This window comes from Saccoglossus kowalevskii, chromosome 12, assembly GCF_978046115.1.
Source record: "Saccoglossus kowalevskii chromosome 12, keSacKowa6.1, whole genome shotgun sequence".
In the NCBI taxonomy this organism is placed as follows: Eukaryota; Metazoa; Hemichordata; class Enteropneusta; family Harrimaniidae; genus Saccoglossus; species Saccoglossus kowalevskii.
In genome coordinates, this window is record NC_140652.1 from 23,411,553 (window position 1) to 23,438,341 (window position 26,789).

Sequence of the window (26,789 nt, forward strand, 5' to 3'; positions counted from 1 at the left end):
TACCGGTATGGCATTATTTATAATAATAATATAATACCACAATGTTAACAGAACACCCATTCCTTTGTGAATGCCTAAGATTTGATTGATTTGACATTCATTTTTTCTATACAAAATGTGCTAATCAACATTTTGTTTTTAAAAATACATGCTGTATTTTCACTAAAATCAATTCCAACACATTTTACTTAAACATCGGTAATTCCCTTCCTATCCTAGAAAGTTACACTGGTACAACACGGCATTCGGATTGGTTGATAACAGATTTGTTCAAAAGATTTGTTGTTGCAGGCCAAATTGTGCAAAAACACGACACAAAAAGTGACATACTGAGAGTTTGTGTATGATCGAACACATTCAACAACAAAAATGATGAAGATCTTGAATTTGACTGTTTTCCAGAGACTAATAATTTTTATATCGTAAATTCTGATGGGCCGTAATAAAATGTGCGTAACTTTTTGGATCAATATTATCACTTACTGGTAGCTTGTGTGATCTCATCACCAACATCTTGTAAACCATTCACGGTTAGCTTTATTGTATACTCTCTTCCAGGAATCAAATTCAGGAATGTGTATTCACTAGAGTCAGACTCAACCAGAGGATATGTTCCACCATCTCTAGGATTCAAGTCCAATAAATAACCATAGTTTTGTTGCGATGTAACACCCCACAGAATACGAATACTTGTAGTTGTCACTGTACGAACTTCAATTTTCCCCTCGGGTATTGACGCTGAAAGATAAGACAATTTAATTAAGCAACAAAAATAAAAAAAGTTTTCAGAGTAAATAGTGATTTGCCAAATGCACATAATGGTACAGGTTTTGGTTGTGTGAGATATATTTTGCTTGACTAAGTCAAGACTTGTAAGGATTGAACAAAATTCTATCACAACATGACCAGCTCATGTACGTACGCCCACATTAGTACTAAGCGACTACACTTTTGCCAGGATTCACCTACCAACTCATGGTGCATATATCAAGAAAACTATTTTATGAGCAGAAATGAACAAAATGGTGGATTTGATGACCTACTCTGACCGAAATATCACATGACACTAAATACTACATATTGCCAACTCTTGCCTATTGCAACCTACCATAATTGTTTTCAGTATTACACAGACTATATCTCGGTCCAATCACTACACCACCACCCCCAACTCCTGCAGGCTCGAGCTCTCTGTATTTTATACTTACTCGTGGTTACATCTGCTGTGCTTGGAGCGCTCGTCGTCAGACCTGTTCCAGTTCCCACGGATGTTACAATCTCTAGTGTATACATAGTACTTGGATTTAATTCTCTAATTGTGTATGACGTGACACTAGTTTCCACTGTGGCTTCAGACACTTTGAGCCCACCATCCGGAGTGTAGGATATCTGGTAGCTTGAAAAATCACCCTCAGCTGGCAACCAACTAAAAGAGATTTCAGTTGGCTGGCTGTCTACCACGGTTATCATACCAGGTGGTTTGGGAACTGTAAGGAGATGAAATGGATACATAGTTAAGAATTTATCATATCACGATAATATTCACACAAATTGGCAACATTAATTGATAGTCTTTTTCACTGGGTTATAAAAACTTTGCAATACTCTCATAATCATACCATTTCATTCCATGCATTACAGATGATATTGACTACCATTGACTGCAATACTGTTACAGTAATATACTTTATTCTAGCTGGATTTAATTTTCGCTGTTGTAGTGATTTGTATGGAATTTATTTTTACTGATTTTTGACAAATTGAATGTAAAATATAGGAAAAAAGGTATATTCCCTGGATTTTATTTTCACTGAATCATTCCTTCAGTGAAAATAGTGAAAATTACTTCCGAGCGAAAATAAAGTATTCTATAGTAATCAATTATTTCTGCAGATGTCAAAACTTATATCATGGATACAGTTTACTGAAATTCATCATTGTACAGAAATTCACAGCATCCTGGAGATCACGACAAACAACTTACCTGTTCTGATTTGTGCCACTGCATCATCCAACTCTGTATTAGAGTAGGTGATGGTTATGGTATACAATTTACCAGGGATTAATCCGCTGAAACTATATTGTGTATCCGTGTTGAGTAAGAATGCTGGGTATGTATTCTCATCATCTGGTGGATCTAAGCTCAGGAAATAACCATTAGCAGTGTTTGATCCACCCCATATAATATCGATAGCGTCAAATGAGACAGACGTCACAATAATCTGACCAGGTAGGATAACAGCTGCAATATCAAGAATGTGAAATCAACATTTGAATATGATGCAAATGAAATTATTAATACATAATAGATATAGATTTCATAATGATGAAATTAAAATTAAATCAAATCAAAGGACTAGTACAGTACAGCTCAAGTGTGATGTCACTCTATCCTGTTTTAACCCCTATTTAAGCGCCAAAGCCAACTTCTGTCACCATGGACAAAATTGAATGATACTGTAAGGGAGTTAATTATTGACTGGGTTTTAATTTTGCTTATTTCACTGACTGGAAAATGCGCTAAATTATAACCCAGTGAAAATGTAAAATTTAGCATAAAACACATTATCTAAATGATAAAACCATGAATTTAAAACCCACTTAATATGCTTGAAATGGTAAATCAGCGAAATTTAAACCCAGTGAATATGTAAAATTTAGCATAGAACACCTTATCTACCCTATTACCCCGGGCACGCGCCCCTTCCTGGGCACGCGCCCATCCCCCTGTTTTCACAAAAGTTACATGTTGGGGACATCCTCGGTTAAACGCCCAGGGTGATTTTTAGCCAAAAACGGGGTCAACAATAAAGTTTTATTTGTCAAAAACGAACGCGTTTGATTGATTTATTTAAATAGTGTGTTTGTTACGGTAGTTCTCTTTTTTGGAGTGTGTGGTGGCCCTGAAAAGGGCCGTTTTGTTTGTGTTTTTACGTAAAAACTCATTGGAACTTAACGACGTAAGATGAACCACGCAGCATGTGGCGCACATGTTCTGCTTTCTCTTCATTCACGATGAATCCAATATTGCAATATTGCAACAATCCATACCTTGGTGAGTGGTTTGAAGCACTTAGCTTCGGTTTCAAAACGTAGCATTTCACTGACTGTGAATCCATACTTTCTTTCCATCCTTCATCACAGCTATGGCATTACGGTCATGTGGATTATTTTTCTGTCGTTGAAGAAAAAACATTTTGCCGACCTCAAGTCCATTACGATAACCATAATGAGGCATGCCGACGATGGAAACTTGTTGCATCATCGTTATTTTTGTAATTTTGTCATGTGTGTGGGTGCGTGAATAAATCGATTCACAGTCAATTCGTCCCAATTCACTTTCGTCCCAACACATTTGTCCCACAAGTCGATTCGTCACAATTCACATTCGTCCCACGAGTCGATTCGTCCCAATTCACATTCGTCCCATTTCACATTCGTCCCAATTCACATTCGTCCATTTTTTAAATTTTTAGTCAGCATTACGATCTTGAACAGGGTCAATTTCTATGCCAACTGCTACTGACACGCTAACTAATAACTCCACGTTGCGTGAACGGTGTATTTGTATTTATTAACTAATAACTTGTACGTTGAATGTCCGGTGTATTTGTATTTATTAACTAATAACTCTATGTTGCGTGAACGGTGTATTTGTATTTATTAACTAATAACTTGTACGTTGAATGTCCGGTGTATTTGTATTTATTAACTAATAACTCTACGTTGCACGTAAGGTGTATTTGTATTTATTGACTAATAACTTGTACGGTGTATTTGTATTTATTAACTAATAACTTGTACGGTGTATTTGTATTTAGTAACTAATAACTCACCGTTGTAGGTAAGGTGTATTTGTATATAACGTCGGCAAAAACAAAATGGCGCAACGATGCCCAGGGTGTCTGGGTCAAGATGTCCAATTTGGGTCGAAGTGTCTTGGGTCGAGACATTTTTGGGTTGAGATGTCTAGAAATCGTATTTGGCGAGTTAGTAGTGGGCTAACCTTAAATCTGACGAATTGACTTGTGGGACGAATCGACTTTGGGACGAATCGACTTTGGGACGAATCAACTTGTGGGACGAATCAACTTTGGGACGAATTAACTTGTGGGACGAATCGACTTTGGGACGAATTAACTTGTGGGACGAATCGACTTGGGATGAATCAACTTGTGGGACGAATCGACCATCCCCCAATAAATCATGTTAATGAGGTCGACCAGAGTTCATTTTCAGTCTGTTTTTTATGTATCGCCATTTGGATATGTTTATGTATTCACAATAGTTTGTGAACATTTCACATCAGTAATAAATAGTTTATTTGTTTCATAAACCTGTCTGCTATTCTTCAGTAATTACGATGCGATGTATCAATACGTGCGTGAACAAAATTATGCTAATGAGGTCATCGCCATCTTGGATTACAAGCGGTAGTTTTTCCCGGCCGTTTCAACTTGCACTGATCACGGTTACTAAATTCGCTGACATAAAACAAGTTTTATTCTTGAAATTCGACCCTGTGTCTTAGTGTTCCCACAGTTCTTGACCGAGTGCTCACGTTTATTGAAACCTCGCATAAATCAAGAAATAAGTACGTGTACAAAGTGTACGAAAGCATTCCTTTATTTGACCTTATACGATCACAAAAACAACTTTTTTAAATCTTTTTTGGGGTGGTCCTCGGGTAAGCGCCCACCCCCAATTTTTTCTGATTTTGTATGTTCAGGCCCCTGGGCGCGAGCCCGGGGTAATACGGGTAAATGAAAAAACCATGAATTTAAAACCCACTGAATATGTGCCTGAAATGGTCAATCAGCAAAATTTACACCCAGTGTAAATTAGTCATTTTACAGAAGTCTGCTGTTTTCAACATAAAATGTTGATGAAAATTTATAAATTTTATAATCACAAACAAGAAGCAATGTCATATTTAGTCTGTCTGGTCCAAAATTAAGACTGAATTCAGAGAAAATTACCAAAAATTGTAAATAAATTTTCCCAAATATATGCCGGAAAAAAATTCTACATTCAAAGATTTAAGTTCGCTTTTCCTTTTCATACAATTTTTTTAAAAGTATGCATCATTATTTTCAATATTTTTAATTTTTGTTTTTTCGTTTTTGAGAGCAAGAAAAGCTAGCCTTATGGTAGAGGGCTATTCCTGAATCCAAATATCCAGAATTTATTCATTTTCCAATAAATTGCACTTCAAGGCACTATAAAGATATTGACTTGGGGGTATTCCAGCTTAATTTTGAAAAAAATAGACATTCCAATAAGGCTACAAGTTTTGATCAAAATAAAAAAAAAAAAATTGGAGTAAGATGACGAAAGTTGATTTTAGTGTTTTGAGTTAGGGCTTAATATAATTTGAAATTCATCTATTGGTAGCTCACCTGTTGAAGCAGTAACAACGCTAGAATCACTCAACATTGCTTCATCCCCAGTACCAACTTTAGCAATTACGGTGACGTCATAAGATGTATCGGGTTGCAAACCGTCAATTACATAGGACGTAACCGACTTATCAACAGTGTCAACGATTGTTTGTACACCACCGTTTGCAGCATAGCTGAGTTCGTATATGAAATCATAGTCACCGGCAGCAGCAATCCAAGTAACTGGTAATTCATTGGGTGTCACTGTACCAACTGTGATACTACCTGGTGCATTGGGACCTGAAATTGTAAAAAGAATACATTCAGTCCATCTGACATAGGCATCTGACATACACAAAACATGATCAGTGTAGCACAGAATATTTTTTATTATGTTGAATATCAAAACAGTAAATTTATTAAATTTTGAACTTTCTTTAAAATTTCTATACAAGGGTTTGGAGTTTGTCTTAAAAAACCAATAACCGCAATAACATTTTCTACATCTTTGAAAAATATTCATTCTTTCATATTTAGTAATTTCTCGTACATGAAAGTTAAAATAAAACATAAATCAGTTTTGTTAATTTTAACCCTTTGAGCCCCCAATTTTTTCCCACTCAAATTGACGTAGCTCATTCACATTTCAAAAAAATTCAATCTCACTTTTGGACTGACCATACAAAACATAACATTGTTTCTTATTTTCGATTCAAAAATATGAAATTTTTATCAACATTTTATGTGGGACAGAGCAGACTATGAATGAAACTATTTTGTTGATGGTGCCTGAAGTTTACTTTGGCAATCAAAAGGTTACTCACTTCAGTAGCAAAAGTGATAAATGATTACAACTGACACTTTAATGTCAATTTCCAAAAGAACAAATACCATATTAATATTTAAATTCAATGCAAAACAAAAGCCATCGTGGCTTTCAATGTAATTATACTTACGGGTAAATTGATTGATTGTGGTTTCACTATCATCACTATCAGTGACTACAATTTGTAGTTTTATTCTGTACTGAGTACCAACTAATAACCCTGTGAAAGTGTGTTGATTACTATCTTCGATGCCCACAACATGTGTTGCAGTGTTTCCACCTAATACAGGGGTTGCCAATGCTGCATAGTTAGTAGCGCCAGGAATTTCTGTCTCTCCCCATTCTATAGTGATTGATGTAGTTGTAACATCCAAAACCAGGATGACATCAGGTTGTATTGCATCTACAAATATTACAAAATAAAAAATATTTCTGTCAGTTATTATTTATTGCATAAAACAATTTATCAGTTCAGCTCAACAAAAAACGGTTTCTGGTAATTCAACATTAATGCAATGGATGGATACAATTAACAATTTTTGACAAAGGAATACTGTAAAATACTTTATTTTCGCTTGGAATTAATTTTTGCTATTTTCGCTGAAGGAATGATTCAGTGAAAATAAAATCCAGCAAATATACCTTTTTCCCTATATTTTACATTCAACTCATCAAAAATCAGTGAAAATCAATTCCAACTAAAATAAAGTATTCTACAGTATTTAAAAGTCTTCCTATGTGTTGGAAACTCTGACAAGTTTTAAACTAATGAAGATACAGTCGTCAAATCATGAAGTACACCCTCTATAATGATTAGAATCATTATGGTACTATTGTATGATGTTTTTTTTACACACCCTATTTTTTTTTATCCTCTTCACCACCAGAGTTTCTTGCCCAAATTTTCCTGCACTTTTTCTGCACCCTAAGTTCAGGTTTAACTCCAAAAATTTGACAATTTTTGTCTTAATTTTCTGAAGGAAAGTGCAAACTTTAAACAGGACTAATTTGTGATGAAAAGAGGGAACTGATGGTAAAAATTAATGTTATAAAATATTGCCTATTCATGGTTAATAGAGCTGTGTAGTTCTCAGATCCCTTGTGCAGAATGCTTGGCAAACTATTCCTCAAGAATTTAATGTGCATTTTAACCAACCCTTACCTGTTACATTATTTGCCATAGAGACTTCACTCATTTCCTTGTCATCTCCGGAACCAATAACAGTGACTACACTCACAGTATACTCAGTGTCTGTATTGAGATTCTCAAGTGTATATGACAAAGTGTTTTCATCTACATTGCCAGCAACCATCATAACCCCATTGACTAAACTGTAACTGATTTCATAGTAATCAAAGTCACCCAACGCTGCCTCCCACATGAAAGATATTGAGGTTGGTGTCATGTCTGTGAACATTATGTCACCTGGAGCATTTGGTTCTGTCAAGAAAAATTTTTTTTATCAGACTATGACTTAATTCACTACTACAACAAAATAGTAGTACATTCTTATAACACCAACAAAAATGAAATGCCAGGGTTGTCCACGGTTTGAAAATTAAACAGGGCGAGCCAATGTGAAGTGGGCGTGGCACATTTGTAACGTGTATCATTGGCATGGATGTTGAAAAAATGTAAACCAAAAAATCTATTAATAAAGGAATTTCCGAAGATGATACCATCTGTGCACACTTTTTCAACAGACTTAACACAATAATGCTGCCATTAACTCAGGAGGCAGCAATGATATTTGTTGGTTCAAAAACAAATCAATCATACAATGTAGTGTATACCAATTCATTACAAAAAAAAAGACTCTGGGACACATGGAGACATGGACATGAACATGGAGGTAAAGCATGTAAATGTAAATTAGTTGCATTCATAATTTAGCAATTGACACAGACACATTAAGACCCAGAGAGACAAAGTGGAGGTTCAGAAATAATTTTCGAAAAATCTATTAATATTCAGCAAAAGTCATTCTGATCATAATATTTTGTACCGGTATGTAGACCAATTAACAGTATCTATTTATGCGTACACAAAAACTTACTTGTTCTTTGTTGAGCTGAATTTTCCAAGTCAAATCCTTGCGTATTGATATAGATAGTGTACAACTTTCCAGGTACCAGATCTGTAAATGTAACTCTGCGAGTGCCATCAACAGCAATGATAGCTGTGCCTGGAGAGCCATCTGGAGGTTCATGTCTGATAACATAGCCATCAAAGTTAACACCAGAAGGTACTGAACCCCAGGTTATCTCAATACTTGTAGTTGTGACTGTCTTGATAATGACTTGGGCTGGTGATGCTGCACCTGTGAAACAAATGGTAACAGATTGGACATTAGATACAGAAGTGTACTTTGTACACCAATCTAAAGGGGAATTGCTGGACAATGTGCGTCCCAATATTGTTAAATTACTGTAAAACATGTTGAAAAAGTGGCATGCAATTTTAGCGAATTGTGGTAAAATGGCGTAATAGTGAAATGTTGATTTAGCGAATCTTGCTTGTTATTGCTTGTTTTCACAATACTTCTCTGTCACGCATCAAAACAAATGCGCATTTATCACCTCCGTAAAAAAGAAAAACTGTCAAGTGTAATTTAATTCTGTTCGTAATAATAAAAAACTGATTCAACAGGGATTTGAAAAAGCGGGTATCGTTGCTGCGTTACATCCAGAAAATTGAACTTTTACATTGGAACTCAAAAATTACTAAGTACTACTAATTTCCATAATAATATATCAGTATCACTTCATGTATTTATTTTCATTGAAATAATGACCACAATGAATACGTTTATTTTTTTTGTGTTAATTTACTTTTCAATAAAGTGTCTATCATGTCAGTATGTTTTTTTTGTGTTCTTTACAAAGTGTGTGTGGAGAAAAAAAAAACGTTGTTTGGCGGCCATTTTGAATTTATAATAAAGTCATTATCAACATATTGAATTAGCGAATCACTTCTCTCGCTAAATTCGCTACTAGTAAAATAACATGCTCACAAAAAAGACATGTTTTACAGTAATAAGCAGTTTCCACCAACTTACTTGTGTTAACTGACGCCATTATCTTGGCACTCTCTGTTTTATCACTCCCAGTACCAGCCACACCAATCAATGTGATATCATATTGCGAACTCGGTGTTAGCCCCTCAATAACCAGCTGTAGGGTGTCCTGCTCTACAGTAATTGGCGATGCTGTTTTCCCATCGGCAGGTTCATAAGTTAGGATGTATGTATCAACAAATCCATTTATTGGGGCATTCCAGGCAATAGTCACAGTGGTCTCAGTCTCTGATATTGATCTTAGGTTGCGTGGTGGATGGGGAACTGATATTATAACAACAAAAAAGCATATTTTAATGATAAATCGCTATAAAATTTAATAAATAAGAAGTCTATAATGAGAATATGAGTATGAACAAAGCGGTGGAGATAAAATTAAAGCGAGGGAGTCGTCACCTGCGCATATGTCAGATGGCCATTGCGCGTCATTGTTTACAAACAAGCATCTACCCATGAGTCTTTGCATGTGTTGTTATCGTCCCTTGGGACTCAATTCTGCGCATGCAGTGAAGGTTGATGCAATCCCTCACCACCTAAGTACATACTTTTCAGTATTCTCATAGCAATTATTATTATACATGCTTGTAGTATGTATAAATTTTAATAATGAAAGATAACAAAATTTGTGCCTGCTTTGTACTCAGTGCACACTGGACAAGTCATCTAGGTGAGTTTTCACTGTAAAAAACAACCAAATGTAATACAAAATCTTTTTTCAATGGCAGTTATCAGCATCAATATTAATTACCTGTTCTTTGTACAATCATAGTTTTTTCATTAAAACCAGAGACTGTGATTTCAATAGTGTATTCTCTACCAGCAATCAAACCCGTGAAGTCGTATCTATTCTTGTCATCAATCGTCACAGCCGATGGATATGCGGAACCGTCACTCGGTGTCAAATCGATGAGATATGCAGCGGCACCAGTCTGGGTGGTTTCTCCCCATAGTATAGTTATACTGTCAGTGTCATAATCTATTACAATTACTTGTAATGGGTTTAAAGCCTCTGAAGAAATTAAAACAAAACACACTGTAATTATACAAGGCGAGTAACGAGTGTGATGCAGTGAACTTGTTTACATTACAGTATTCTTTTTGACTATAATTAGTTTAACGTTGCATTCACTTTGTAAAATGTTTTCAAGAAGATGTAAAAGTAACAAGCATCCTGTCGGCTGAGATAGCTTCGCTGTTAGCAATGCACATTTAAATTAAAGAACTGAAGATTAAAAAATGAACAATATGTATAGTATCAAAACAATCGGACTAGCGGATTTCAACAAGAAGATGAAAATATCACTTTTTAAAAAAAATGACTAAAATATTCATCAAAATTAGAGAATTGAAGATATCATCACAAACTGAACAAATCTGAGTGAAGTCTACCTGAGGTACCTATATGTATAGTATCAAAGCAATCAGACTTGCGGTTTTTAACAAGAAGTCGAAAATACCACGTTTTACCAAAATGACAAAAATATTCATCAAAATTAGAGAATTATAGATATCATCACGAAATGAACAATCTAAGAGAGGTCTGCCCAAGGTACATATACACCAAGTATCAAGCAATAAGAATTGTAGTTTTCAAGAAGCAGTTGAAAATGTAAAAAGTTGACACTGGCGATGACAGACAATCACTCATGTAAGCTTCGCTTGCCAAAGTCAACAGCGGAGCGAAAAAGCTGACATGAATGATGAAAACGACAGACAATCACTCATGCGCTAAGCTCCACTAGACAAAGTCAACAGCAGGGCTAAAAAGACAAACGATGTCATTTTCCAATTGTTGAACTGCGCTTATTTTCACCAAAAATCTACAGCATGTGCTTTATTAGTAGTGCATACACTAATATGTTAATTGAAGAGGTGTTTAAGATCAGAAAAAGTAATATTTTAATAAAAATTCAGTTTTCCAGAATTTTGGTTTATACAAATGTACACATGTAAACACTTCTATTGGTGATGTGCTTCTACATGTAATTGAGCAAATTACAGTAATTGTTATCAAATTCTCAACATATGAAAAAGACGAGAGTAATCTTTTCTTGTATTATTGGTTACAGGGGTATCCAGTTATTTGTCACATTTCTGCAATATAACTTATTTTGAGTGTTAGAAAGTGACGATAGCAGCAAAATATAATAAATACCTGTATTTGCAGTAACAGTTGAGGGCTCACTTCTTTCCTGCATATCACCTTCACCAACAACAGTCAACACGGTAAACATGTACTCTGTCTCTGGATCAAGGTCTTCTAATGTAAACTCAAGCATACTACTGTCTGGCTGTAAATTTCCAGCTATCAAAGTTGGTCCACCTGCCTCGGCATAAGCCACTTCATAGTAATCAAAACTACCGCTGGCTGCAGTCCAACTGATACTGATGGAAGTAGGGGTTTCCTCATCAACAGTCACATTTCCTGGCATAGCTGGTACTGAATAAAGAAAATACATAAGAGTTGATATCAAGCGTGCCAAAAGCATACCAAAACGTATTGCATTTGAGTTTCTGTGACATTTTTAATGAGGTCACATGACCACATATGGTTATTAAAGATGTTGATCAGATTGTGAGTCTAATGTTTAATAAAGCACTGAAAGTACCTATCTGTAATATGGTATTTACGGTATGTATTTTTAATGAGGTCATTTATGGCAATTTAATATGTTGCTTAAATCTAGCAAGCAATATAATTGTCTTCAATGTCTTCTTTATTGTATTCTTCAATCAAAGTCCCATAGAGGATACAATAACAATAAAGATGATTATTATTATAATTAACTCTCTGTGGTGTTTATCTATAACAGTGCTCATGATATGACTCTGTACAAGCGTATGGACATGTATCATATATGGACGTATGCTATTGACCACTATATCTCCCACATGTATGTAAATGTGTTGAAATGGGCGTAGTGCGAGTGGCTAGTGCTAGTAGCACTAATCCGAAAAAGTACTAGATCTAGTGCTAAAATGGCACTAGATCTAGCGCTAAAATGGCACTAGATCTAGCGCTAAAATGGCACTAGATCTGCACTAAAATGACACTAGATCTGCACTAAAATGACACTAGATCTAGTGCTAAAATGTGCACAGTGCGAGTGGCATTGTTATCGCATTGTCAACGACGTCGAATAATAGGAGGGGCATCAACAACCACTTTCATATGCAAACTACAAACAGTATAAAACATCGGCAATATGCGCGAGATGTCCATAATAATACTTTCTTTATATAAAACCGGATTCTGTCGTAAATTCGGCCATCCGAAAAATTGTCCTGGGGATTTCACGGGTGATGGGCGCTTATTTGGGGTTCAAAATTTCAAAAAATAATTATCAAATATTTTGGGGGGAAATTTTCATTGTATCCAACTACACAGACTTACTACGCCGTCAGTTGAGCCACCCAAGACGAAAGAAACCATTGCAGAATAGGTGATTTTCCGTACAACTGCGAGATCTCGCGAGATGCATGAAAGACGCGCGTCGAAAGTCTGCCGCAAAAATCGAACGATTTGATTTTGAACTTGAATTTCTTTATTTCGTAGCGCACATCGACCGGCCGATCTTTGACAGAGGAATATTGCATTCCAATATCCTCACTTAATTGAAATTGCCCATCATCAAATGTGTACAGCACATTATTGACATGGAAATGTTCCCCAAAATACTTTCGCGTTTGTCGAATCTCACGCGATGTTTGATGCCACTACGATGCTATGACCTTTGTTTGTCCTGTTTTAATTAAAAAAAATAGTTGTTTTCAAAGATGAACTTAGCATAAGAAGAATAATTTAACATTGTTTACAGTGATAACAGCTCTTTGTCCAAACGGAGCTTACGCTAGTCACAATCAACACGCTCTTGAAGAAAAACTTAAATAGAGACTGATTTAGGTGTCAGGTGTGGAGTAGGTTTCTTCGGATGATGACAAGATACAGAAACGACACCAGCTATTGACAGTTGAACAGATTTATTGAAACACTATTGAGACACTACAAAGACAACACTTGTATACATTTCTTAATTTTGACGGGAAGGGTATCTATTACACCGTTATCATTGGTCAGTAAGGATGCGCTATGACTGGCTGTTTTTTACATCCGGCCATATGGGATTGGTCACATAGGGGAGACATATGATTGAGTAAGAGGTTTAAACTCGCTGAAGGCCGAATCCTAAACTGTCACCAAGCTCGGTGATTTTGATTTCCAACATCAGGAACGATTGAAATGTCCGATAAATTACGACAAAATATTTTAAAAAATAAATTTAAAAACTGCCGAAAAATCGCCATGGACGATTTTTTAACGCGACCATACACTGGGTTTGTTTAGCTGTGAAGGGTTAAAATACGTATTTCACAACTGGAAATTCAACAGACGAACTTGTTACTTCACATGTTTTAATTATTAGCAACTGTAACAAGAACAAGATTTCGAGAGTCTACAACAAAAAATCCTAAGGGCTCCTAAAAAATATTATTGCAGAGAAAGTGTCTAGACATATATAATATGGTCACGTTAAAAAATCGAAAAATTGGCGAGGTTACATCATATTCCGTTAGTTCCTCCATGATACAATGTAACAACAGGATTGCGTGAATATGTATATGCCCATTCACAAGTCGCAGTACACACAACATCCACCGAGGGACCCGAGACTTACACTAGGAGTATACCAATTTTTTATTTAGTTCACATATGGCATCATAATTTCATTTTCGAAGATCTATTTTCATTAAGAAGAATCTGTAAAAAATGCACTTCATTAGAAATTGAAGATGAAATACATTTTGTAACAAGGTGTGATTTTTATAATACTGAAAGAGAAAAACTTTATACAGAATTCACAAATGTACTCCCCACTTTTCAATCAGAAAACAATATAAACAAATTCAAAACTATTATTAATACAAAAAAACATAAATTAATCAAGCATGTGACTAAATACTTAAAACTTTGTTTCAAGAAACATGACACATAGACATGTACTTATCATACATAATTGTATATCACCACACTATCTCAGGCTAATTAGCTATTTTAAACTGCATTTATCTTAATTTTCTTTAACTTTTTAAATTTATTACATAACAGCCTAAAATTATTTGTTAACTTTCATTATGGTGTAATAAATGAAATTATTATTATGAAGTGTGGCGTCGACCAGAAATAAAACGGCACATCAGCGATTTAAAAAAAATCAACGCTGAATTCCACCATTTACATAAAGTTTCAATCGCCAAAGTTGAAAACACAATTTTACGTGAATATTAATTTATTTTCAGAGAATTACGGGATGTCTTGACGTCGTTGACAACGCGATATCAATGCCACTCGCACTATGTACATTTTAGCACTAGATCTAGTGCCGTTTTAGCACTAAATCTAGTGCCATTTTAGCACTAGATCTAGTAGTTTTTCGGATTAGTGCTACTAGCACTTATAACCACTCGCACTATGTCCATTTCGACACATTTACATACCTCCCCACCAGCACTATGTGCCAGGGGATATTTACATGTTTATTTAGTTGCAAAGTAATACATAATTCGATTCCATCCATAATCACTTACTTGTATACTGTAACAGGGTATCTTCAGTATTGGTTTCTAGCCCAGCAGGTCTTAAAATTATTTTATATTTTGTACCAGGATTCAACCCTTCAATATCGTGTGATGTAGTGCCACTAGGCACATATTTTGTTGTTGAATCTGACGGGCTATCATCAGGGTTCCAAATAATAAAGTATCCAGTTGCTATGGATACCTGTCCCCAGGTGATACCGATTGTATCAGTTGAGACATCCGTGAGTTCAATGGTACCCGGCGGTACAGGAACTGTCAAAAAAAAACAAAAAAAACATTGGTCAGTTGATGATAACAAGCTGAAATAATTACTTGACAGTACAATTATTTGACAATACTGTTTAAATGATTTGTAGTTGTATATTCTATGGAGAATACAGTACAACACCGGTGGATAATTGTACTGCAAAACCAACACTTTATTTTAGCTGGAATTAATTTTTGCTGAAACAATGTTTTGGATGACATTTATTTTCGCTGAATTTTGAATGATTTTGATGTATAACATAGCCAAAAAAATATTTTTACAGAAATCTTTTCACTGATTCACTCTATCAAAGCGAAAACAAATTCCGAGTGAAAATTTAGTACTTTTACAGTTTTTTGAAGTTATAGAGAAGCGCTTTAACCCTTATCCTGCCACCACCACATACTCGCACATTAACGCTACCGTACACTGATTGAACATGTCCATGCTAATAGGAGGACTAACTTTTGTGAAAGCCACTACGATTCACCGTCGTAAAGTGAATTGTCAACGTCGTTACACACAAGTATAGGGAGGCCTCAAACAACACGAATGTTTACCAATGACCACTTTATAGAAATACGCTAAAAGCCAGTTGTGCATTTTCAGAAAAAACTAGAAATTTCTCATAATTGTGAAACTTGTGTGCCATGCTTAGTCACAATTAAAGATTTATTTGTGATTGTAATGGTACGATCGTTAACCAAATTTCCTTTTGAACTAAGTATATCGTTTGCTATTTGGCATAGAATACATACATGCACATTCACTTACTTAATCTACTAAAACTTACAATCCCCCACTTCACCCCCTCGAAAACGTGTGTATCGCAAAATGAAAGCTCCTTACTATGAATACATATTCATGTGACAAGACGTAAAGATACTCACTAGTACTAGCTGATGCTCCAGATGGTGCACTCAAAATAGCATTAGCACCACTCCCAATTCTAGCATAAATTTTAAACAGATACGATGTACCAGGAACAAGATCCTCAACAGTAAAAAATTCTGTATCCTTATCAACAATTCCGACAATTGTTTCAGGTGCATTGATAATTGCATTGTCAGCATACGTTATGACGATATCATCATAATCACCCATAGGTGGATCCCAGGATAATGATACACTCACAGCAGTTGGAGGCTGCGGGAATATATACCCTGGTTTACTTGGTCCTACAGGGAAAGAAATACAAAATAAGATTTATTAATTAATAATTTGTTCATTTTGCAGTCAATACATGCATTTTCAACAACAGGAAATTTGATCTTATTTATTGAAATAATATTTTATTGTAATGGCACATAAATTCTTTTTACAGTTAAGATGCAAGTCTAACAGGGAGAAGAAAGCAATTTACAGTTGTTTTAGGTGAGATTTCATTCTTTAGATATTTTATAATACATTTAGTACATGTTTATGCAAGGCCACCATTTTAATTCTCAAGCAAGGTACGATCTCTTAGAAGGAAAATTGAGGAAATGATTTCATCTATAACATAGAAGTAGGAATCAAATTGGTTTAGAAGATAGTAGCATGCTGGTGAAAACCATACATATAAAATGGTTGTCATGGCTACAGAACTATTAATTTTATTTTGTCTTGTGTTTTCCTACCAAATGCTGAATTTGTAGTACATTTTATATAATTTATTAATGAGAGTAGCTTATACAGGTTACATTGTATATATAACCCTGTTGACCACAAAAAGGGGACAAAAAATGTGTCATTTTATTTTCAACGACTAATTTAAAAGTAATAATTTTTTGACAATATCTTTACTTGTTGCGTTTCTGCAATATTCTAATTTTCATTATTAGAGTTATATACACAATTAATATGCACACTAAAAACTGAATTGCATTGTAGTTTTTCTCAATACGTGAACGAAATTAAATACAGTGATATCATAAATTATCAATAATCCCTTTCTGGAAAATCAAAATGGTGGACAATGTATACAAATTAAAAATTTCATAGAATGATGTATGCATTTGTGGAGCTCTTTTATCCAGGAATAGCATGCTATTAGTCAAGGCTTCCCCTTTTAAAATTGTAAATAAATTTGTAATAAATTTGTTCACATTTTCTCTATTTTTCACTGAATTCAATCTTAATTTTGGACTAAACAGACAAAATCTGACATTCCTTCTTTTTGAAGTGAAATTCAGTAAACTTTTTGCATAGAAAAAAAGTCTATATGTGCATGTATATTGTAGATAGTTTACTTTGACACTCAGCTGGTCAATCTGTCTTCTATTTTAAGTTTAAATCAATTAAACTTGATTCTGAAATAATAAATGAATTTAAATTGGGATTATATAATTATTATTTGAATTCTTGAAATTTAATCCAAATTGAGCATCCAAATTCTGAATCCAAACACAAGAATCTGTGAATATACTCAAGCTATAGCCTGTAAATGATGAGTCAAAGTTACACCTGTAGCGTACGCATCATGCTAGATAACCAACTAGTCGAATAGACATTTCAAGAAAGTATGATCAAAGCAGATACCCCCTCGTCTAAGTGGCATTATACTCACTAGTAAATTGGTTGACACTCTTTTCTGTCAGTGTCCCCAGCAATGTGACAGTAATGGTATACCGTGTAGCAGACACAAGATCAGTAAATGTATAAATCAATGGATCCATGTCTTGTGGTAAGGTTTCAGCAAACGCATCCCCAGAGCCATCACTGGGTACTATGGCAACCACATATGCAGTGATTGGCCCACCGGCGGCTATCCATGTGATTACAATAGATGTATCAGTAAAGCTTTCCACAGTAATATCTCCGGGTGTTCCCTCATCTAAAACAGAAAAATAAATGGTAGAAAAAATGTAATTGAGATATAATGACAAATGATAAGAAAGATGATGGTGATGATGACTACAACAATGACGATGACAATAATGATGCAAATGACGGCGACAATAATGATGCAAATGACGGCGACAACAATGTGAATGGTGATGATTATGATGATGATGATGATGATGATGGTGATGGTGACAATGATGGAGATACTGACAACTATGATGACATGCCAACAATGACAACAACAACAACGACGATGCCAACAACAACAATAACAATGATAATAACTTCAATTGATGATGTTTCTGATATGACGTCTATATTAGAAACCGGTGTTCCACAGGGCTCCGTCTTAGGGCCATTATTGTTCTCAATGTACATGCGTCCATTGGGCGAGTTATTGCGACGTCACGGCGTAAAATATCATTTTTACGCCGATGACACACAGATTTATTTATCGGTTTCTGAAGATGATCAATTTCGCGCCCGGGTGATACTTCAGACATGTATTCAAGACGTTAGCGATTGGATGTCTTGTAATTTCCTACTTTTGAATGTGTCGAAAACTGAATTTGTGTGCATGTCGTCTCGGAGATTCTCACAAGACTCGTGTCCTTTGTCTAGTATCGCAATTGGTGAAGAATTGGTTAGTGCTTCGTCAAGTGCTAGAAACTTAGGTGTCTTGTTTGATTCGCAGCTATCTATGGAAACACACATTTCTACTATTTGTAGATCTGGATATTCCCATCTAAGAAATATTAATCGTATTCGTAAATCATTATCCCAATCTGATACTGAAAAGTTGGTACATGCATTCATATCTTCTCGCTTAGACAGCTGTAATTCATTATTGTCTGGTCTCCCTGTAACTAAGATAAAACCTCTTATTCGTGTACAAAATGCAGCAGCCCGCCTTGTCACTCGTGCTCGAAAATATGACCACATTACAGACATTTTTATTAAACTTCATTGGTTACCAGTTGTACAAAGAATCAATTTCAAATTACTTTTACTAGTGTATAAATCTTTGTATGGTTTTGCCCCAAATTATCTATGTGAATTAATCGAATTTTATGTACCTAGTCGTAGTTTAAGATCTGAATCAAAGTTTCTTATTAAAACTCGTCAGGTGTGTAGTAAAAAGTCCAAGGTGTTATACAAAGACCGTGCTTTTGAAAATTTAGGTCCTAAACTTTTTAATGAATTACCTCTGTCTGTTCGTTCTAGTCCTTCAGTAGACATTTTTAAATCCAGACTGAAAACGCACTTATTTAAATGTGCTTTTAATATTTGACTGATTGTTTATTGTATCAGCGCCTTTGATCTTCATATGTTGGAATTGTTGCGCTTAATTAAATAAAGTTATTATTATTATTATTATTATGTTAAATCTAGTAAATATTACATTACCAATATTTTAGTTTGACAGATAAAACACAAAGATTTTATACAAAAGATAAAAGAACTTACTGAGAGTAACATATTCAGACTGCTTCTCACTGAGCATTTTATCTGCCCCAGCATCACTTCCAGAAATAGCAGCAACACTAACTATATACTCAGTGTCATTGTCAAGACCAGTCAGTTGTACAGAATTGGTATCACTGTTCAGTGTTATTGGTGATGCTATTCCATCCATCGGTGCATAACACACTTCATAACCACTGATGTCTCCATCAGATTCAAACCACGAGATTGTGACAGATGTTTCAGTTGCTGCTGTAAAGCTGATTTCTCCAGGTGGTCTGGGCACTGCAGCATGAGAAGATACAATGATGACGGGAATAGATTAGGACTATCGTGGTCATAACAAGATGAAATCAACAATAAATTACAAAATAATGAAAGCACAAGTTCAATACAAGGTAGATGACTACCATTAGAACAAATGCCATTTTGTGTTTACGCTTCACTTGAATTTACAAATTTTATGCAGTTGATCAGAAAAAACAAATAAAAATATTTGCTAAACACAGTAAAATATCCATGACAATGATGCCCACTATAAGTAAAAACTTTGTGAGGGCAAATATGGTGTAATTTTTTTTTTAAATAGCGAAAAGGAATTCCAATCTAATATAATTTTACAGTAAATTGTTTTCACTTTTGAATTTGTTTTCGCTGAATTAGTGAAAATAAAATCCAGCAAAAATACATTTTTTCCTATGTTTTACATTCAACTCATCACAAATCAGTGAAAATAAAACTTCATACAAAACAACCAAAATATCTCTCTGCTAAAATAATTCCAGCTAAAATGAAGAGTTTCACAGTCAATATTATTTTAACAAGTAGGAAAAACACACAGGGCAGATTTGCTTTAATCTGAGCATTTTTACAAATCTTCTGATAAACACACAATTTGCTTGTACAGGAAAACTGTGGGATGAAATGAATGCCACTTTCACAGAATATTACAACTAACATTTTGTTTAGTTGTTCATTGCATGAAAATTAGATTTCCCACAGTCAAGAAGAATTCAGTGGCAAAAACTCACCAGTTCTTTGTTCCAATGAATTCAATAAAGATGGTGGCTGACCAGACGTCAGTGTTGATAGCTCTATCCTATATTTATGCCCTGGTATTAACTGATCTAACACAATCATTCTTTCTTCGGTTTTTCCTACTGTCTTACTATTAGATACAGTAGTATTCAGATTAGTCCATGTGATGAAATACTGATCAAAGTCGCTTGTTTCTTCACTCCACATCACTTCTAAAGATGTTTGTGTTATTGCACCAATGTATAAACGCCCAGCAGCAAGAGAACCTATAATAAACAACAATGAGACCCATCAATATATTCTCAAATACTATCACACAAATTTATCTTATGACAAATGTATCATGTTCATTCAATCAAAATATGAATAATGGTCGACTTATCCAAATATATTTTCTCCACAAAAACATGTTTGCAATACCACTGCACTAATATATTTAAGTTGTTATTGCATCTATTGCTCCAATTACCATAGTTACCATGGTAGGAAGGCAGTGGATGCAGTGATAAGGGAATAGAACATCATTTGGGCGAAAAAAACAAACTTGTGGATTTCTCGCTCTCTCCACAAAATCTGGGAGGCAGTTTGTGATTAAAGTATTCCCGGGAACGAGATACGTCACAGAATGTCTATGCTGCTCAGACGTGCACCACGTACACGTTTTTCTATGGGTTCTGTGCAAGCTGCTGTGGAACACCGGTCAAAGAGCAAGTGAAAGTCAAGAAAACAGCACAAAGCTCAAATAATACAACACAATCCTGACCAACCAAATTTATATATGTTGCACATGTAGGGGTAGTCTAATGATACTTCAGAGAATCTACAACTAGCCATTTTCACTCCCGAGAATATTGGTATAAAAACGGACATAGAATTTCATGGTTGCATGAACCAGGAATATTACCTGTTGTGAATGGTTGCATCTTTTCAGCGCTTTTTGTATTATAACTAACTGTTGTCACTTTCACGCTGTAACTAGTACTAGGCTGCAGATCATAAAACCGAACGCTTGGGCATGCATCTTTCCCAGCTGTCATGACGACAGACGTGTCATCAGTAGGATCTGTGGTCAATTCCAACAACACTTGATAGTAATCAAATAATCCATTGGTCTGAGGTAACCAGGATACCATAACAGATGTGGTTCCAATATCATCAATTTGAACTGAAGGCACGGGGAGAGAAGCTATGAGGGTGGAAAAAAAGAAACATGTTATACATGTGCGAGTGCAAAATATCACAAATTTTGTCGTTGTAAATTTGTCTCAAATTATGAATATGGATTTATTAACCTTGTGTTTTGGTGATGAAGAACTCGCACGAAAAGAGTAATGCTCTATTAAAACGAGTTGTGAATTATAGCGCCATCAGACAGTTTCCGTGAAGGAGGTTTGGATATATCAGCACATACACTAGCCTGACAAGTTGGCGTAGGTGCCGCCCTGGACTGCTGCGATCCCCACGTTGGTGGGGATCACAGCAGTCCAGGGCGCCACCTATGCCAACTTGTCAGGCTACGCATACACGTACATGAGAGATATTGTTTAATTACTTTGTGCTATACAGTTAACTTTATCTCCGTGCCATTCAAGATAAAAGTGAATGTTAAATTGTTACACTGTTTATTGACAATGAAACAGAATATGAAGTATAATATAGTTTTAAAAAAAAAAGAAAAAAAAAACTTTGATCAAGAAAACTTGGCTATTGTATCATTTATTTAAGATACAGTACTAAATTAATATGGATACTGATAAATAAATAAACGCTGCTCGGATTGATCAATATGATATAAAGTAGATAATATTTGGTAATCATAGTCCTAAGTAACTATTAAAAATAGCTAGACGTTTCGAGCAATGGCTCTTTATCGACAGCATAGAAGTGTTTAAACGTATTGGTAAAACATAAGAACGTAACAACATGCACAGCAACTATAAAATAGAATCACTGAATAATTCCACAATAGAACATATTTAATACGCGCTTTAGGTAGTAAGCTCAATAAAATGAGTTAAACTGTTAATTCTTCTACTTACCCAGTACATATGGACTTTTTGCAATCTGCGTCTTGTTGCTATCAGAATCATTAGTGCTAAGAATAAAATTAAATTTGGTTCCTGGTACCAAATTCTTTAAAGTCACGGTTGTTGCATCACCTTTAGCGATTGTGATGGGAGATTGTGGCGTCAAATTGGGTGGGTCATACATCAACTCATAACTGATGATGTCACCGTCTTGGTCTGGCCAATTAACAATTAAGGAATCATCGGACAGTATGAAAGTTAGGATTTCTTCGTCTGGAAGAAAAAAATTAAAAACCTGTTTTGCACACTTTTGACATTATACAAGTTCATGAAAAAAAAAGTGATTGATTGATCAATGTCAGAACGGATGAGGCTCAATATCAGGGTAGCTTGAAATTTTATGTGAAGATTCTATTAATTATAATCATACAGAAATTCAAGAACATAAATTCATACAGTCATACCTGTACTTGTGACCAGCATTGAAGGTTCACTCATCTCCATGGTAACATCACTGCCTTTAATTGTATACACACTTATTGTATACTCAGTTTCCGGTGTGAGTTGTTCCAGCAATAATTCTGGATTTCCACCTTTATTGATAGAGGCAGCCAATTGAGCTGTATCTCCAGTTGGGCCATAGTAAACCTCATACAGGTCAAAATCGCCTACTGCAACTTGCCATCGAATTGACAGGGTTGTTTGAGTAGTAGCAATGATACTGACTGGTCCTGGTGCAGATGGATCTGAGAAAGAAAGAATCATAAAAAATAATTCTTTATTCCAGTGTATTAGTCATGTGATATATTTGTAGACGTCTTAAGTCCTAATCATCTTTGCCGAAAGTTTCTTAAGGTCGTTGGACTTATTATTATTTAATAATAAGAATTATCTGTGAAGTATGTATTTATTTGATTATCTGAATGCAGTAATTAGAATAGAAGCAAGTATGAAAATATAAAAGATATAAACAATTCACGTAAATATTTACTTTTAAAAATTTTTTTTAAATTACTATTTGATATACTCGCTTCAATTTTTAGAAATCTTATTGAATCCACACTATATGCAATTTTAACTGATAATCAACTGGTAAGCTAAAAGGATTGCCAACATTCGACATGCAGAAATCATTTAAAAACTGAAATGAGTATTATCACAATTCAGACAATAACATTTCATATGATAGTCTTAAAATCAAAATAAAACTTTAGAAATGATCAAAGAGTGAAACTTTAATATCAAAAGTTTTCTCTCCATTAACCTTTTCACTACCAGTTTTCTATTTTTATCATAAATTCACAAAATAGTCCCATTAATAGTCTACACTTTCCTTCATAAGATTGGGACAAAAATGGTCAAGTTTTTTGAGTAAAAAAAAAAAGTGCCTCAAATGTTGTCAGTTGGTTTCAAAATTAGGGTTCATTTCCAGAAATATTGAAGAATATAAGAAAAAAGTGGAGACAAATTCAGGCTAGAAATCTGGTGGTGAAAAGGTTAAAGTGCTATATTATTCGAGAGCATTCATCCCAGTGTTATCACAAATACACACACTATAGTCAAGACGAAAGGTCTGAAGTAATTGCTACACACACTATAGTCAAGACGAAAGGTCTGAAGTAATTGCTACATGATTGTACAATGTTACCATTAGTGGGGCAACTAAACATTTACAAAAACAGGGCAACAGAGAATATTAAGAATTATGTCAAGTCTGATGTTCAAAACACAGTGCTACTTGCAAACATCTGGTGCTTGTTGTAAATTTGAAGAGAAACAACTTTACAAAACTCTGAAAAAAGCAAAAAATTTTTTGGATAAATTTACGCTGTGACTTATGGCGTTACGATGACAGATGTATAATAATGAATTGTACTTACAAGTTCTTTGTTGAATTTCTTTGGATATCCCAATACCTTCTATTGTCACTCTCATAGTGTATATTTTACCAGGAATTAGGTTATTAAATGTATACACAGGTGGATTATCAATGGGTATATTGGCAGTGATTGGTGTGGAATAATCTGGTGTAGTGGCTAAAAGGTTATACAACTGTGCGTTTGGATCATCACTTGGACCCCAGGATATTCCAATACTTGTAGATGTGACTGATTCTAATGCTATTTCACCAGCTGGGGCTTTGCCTGAAACAAAGATAGGAAGGTTGGATTAGAAAGTTTGAATGGTTTGTTGTAGTAGTATTAGGTTATACAAAAACGCACTTCAGGCATCACTCCAGCATATTCTAATCCTGTGACTGCTTTTCAAGGTATTTACCCAGCTTTGTCTGATGTAAAGAAAGCAATAAATCACTGGTAGTGTTGACTCATAATTAGTAGAGTTCAAATTAGCAATCTGAAACTAGTTAAATCCACTACCTGATATTCATTTTCGATCTGGTGAATTGGGGAAACCTTGGTACAGTTCGATAGTGTGTGTTCAACTGGGCCACCAGGATAGTGCATTAAATTACCATAATGCCATTATGATATGAAGTTGCATGGTCACACAGCCCGGTCATGTAGTCTCTAAATTAGACATGGTTTTCTGTGACAATTAAATGCACTATGCCAGAAGGCCCTTTGCACAGAACTAGTTTAAAAAAAAGCAATACTGATACGCTACAGGATTTGAAGACTGGATGAAGTTGCCAGCAGTTGGAAGTGCTAGACTACAGTATGCAGGTATAATTACAAAGCCTATATTATCTGGCCATGGTAATATAAAAAAATAAAAATTCAAATCATTAATTTAGACTAACAAACGAATACATTTAATAATAAGTATTCTCCAGTTTCATTCATCAGATTATCAACAAGACGAACATGGAAAATATTTTATGCACACTACTTGCATTACTGCTTTTTTTGCTTTGTTTGTAGAGTGCCATGTGCATGCATGCACTGAAAGTAAATAACTAAGATATGTAAATGGGAACATGGGAAATATGGAATATACTTTAATGATACAATAAATAGAATTGTTGGTTGATGTGCACTTATATTATAGATGTGCAAATAATATTCAGAAATGACTGGGTACAAACATCGTGCGATGTAAACAGTGCATGTAAGAAGTACAAAGCAAATAGGCTACAATAACCATGGCAGTTGAGAAATGAAACAAACAAACGAATGAAGCTAAGGCAAATGAATAATTAAGAATTTTGAACTATTGGTATTTATCATAGTGATCATTTTCAGTGTGAGATCGGAATTGGGACAGTCCACGTAATGACTAACCCAAGTAGAATTGTGCCAAGATCCTTTTATACATGCTCCTTACAGAAGGAAATAGATGTACCAAAAAACGAAAATCTTACCAGTTTCAATGGTCTCTGTGACAGGCTCACTTCTCATTTCTTCAGCGTCATCAGTATCACTAATGACAACAACTGTGATGTCATAAGCAGTTTTGGGAACCAACTCGTCCAACATGACCTGCGTGTCCGAAACACGGAGCACAGACAACGCAGCGCTGCCATCAGTGGGTACATACGAGACTTCAAATTCTGTATAATCATCGTCGACTGACCAGGACAATTCCAAGAAATAAGCATCAATGGTGTCAATATTTATCATATTAACAGCATTAGGCTCTGAAAATAATAAACATTAAACTTGCATGAAATATAAGATAAATCCTTAAGTTCCCATTAAATTAATAAGCAGTAAATGCATGAACAGAAAATTTATTATGACGACCATTTCTAGCCAGCTGATTGAATAGCTAAGAGAAAATATAAAAAAAAATCAGTTTCTATTAATAGAGGGGTCAAACTTTTAGAAAGATTACCCTAGATGATGAGAAATGAAACTAGTTATAAAAATAAAGTTATAAAAATAAAATTATATATTAATAAAATTATAAAAATATGTTTAGTCCATTTTATTTGCTATCGATCCAAATATACAATTATAGTAGTTTCTTTAAATATACATTAGTTGAAAAACACACTATATACAGAACAAAATAATTAATATACACCGAGAAGTGTGTCTTCTTTTTTAAACACGAAGTATAGAAGCTGAATGCATTTATTTTTGAACAATTTTGATTCAAATATTCACCATATCTCATGCGTAGATACTCTAAAAGAAGCCACATCCCCTTGGTTTGCATAATGCCATTTTAATAGAAGTTGCAGCTGCTAATACAGTTGTAGTATTTCCATATAAAGTTAGTTGTTCATATTAGACATGAATGCAGTAGTTGGGATTTGACAGTTTGGAAATTTAGGCTGATGAATTAGGAGCATATACAGCAAGTCTAACAAGTATTGGGGTAGCCAATTTGCAAACTCGC

The 26,789-nt window shown here is 34.8% G+C and overlaps 1 protein-coding gene across 1 annotated transcript; it reads right to left on the reverse strand.

Moving 5' to 3' along the window:
* Positions 1-5,343: 5,343 nt before the first annotated feature.
* Positions 5,344-25,921, reverse strand: LOC102806586 (tenascin-N-like). Its single transcript, XM_085505978.1, has 17 exons — positions 25,807-25,921; positions 24,365-24,628; positions 22,949-23,230; positions 22,497-22,757; positions 21,362-21,643; positions 20,451-20,723; positions 19,423-19,704; positions 17,678-17,944; positions 16,020-16,307; positions 14,871-15,134; positions 11,440-11,724; positions 10,033-10,293; positions 9,267-9,548; positions 8,265-8,528; positions 7,370-7,648; positions 6,338-6,610; positions 5,344-5,681 (listed from the first exon to the last, which is right to left on the reverse strand). The coding sequence occupies exons 1-17, from the start codon at positions 25,919-25,921 to the stop codon at positions 5,344-5,346; spliced, it is 4,560 nt and encodes a 1,519-aa protein (XP_085362104.1).
* Positions 25,922-26,789: the final 868 nt, after the last annotated feature.

Bases quoted from the DNA above. Each gene is read 5' to 3' on its own strand.
- LOC102806586 (XM_085505978.1), bottom strand. From the start codon at position 25,921: ATGTTGGACGAGTTGGTTCCCAAAACTGCTTATGACATCACAGTTGTT. The intron at 16,308-17,677 runs GTGAGTATAATG...CTTTCCCTGTAG, and splicing joins GAGTGTCAACCAATTTACTA to GACCAAGTAAACCAGGGTAT. The intron at 15,135-16,019 runs GTGAGTATCTTT...TTTTTTTGACAG, and splicing joins TGGAGCATCAGCTAGTACTA to TTCCTGTACCGCCGGGTACC.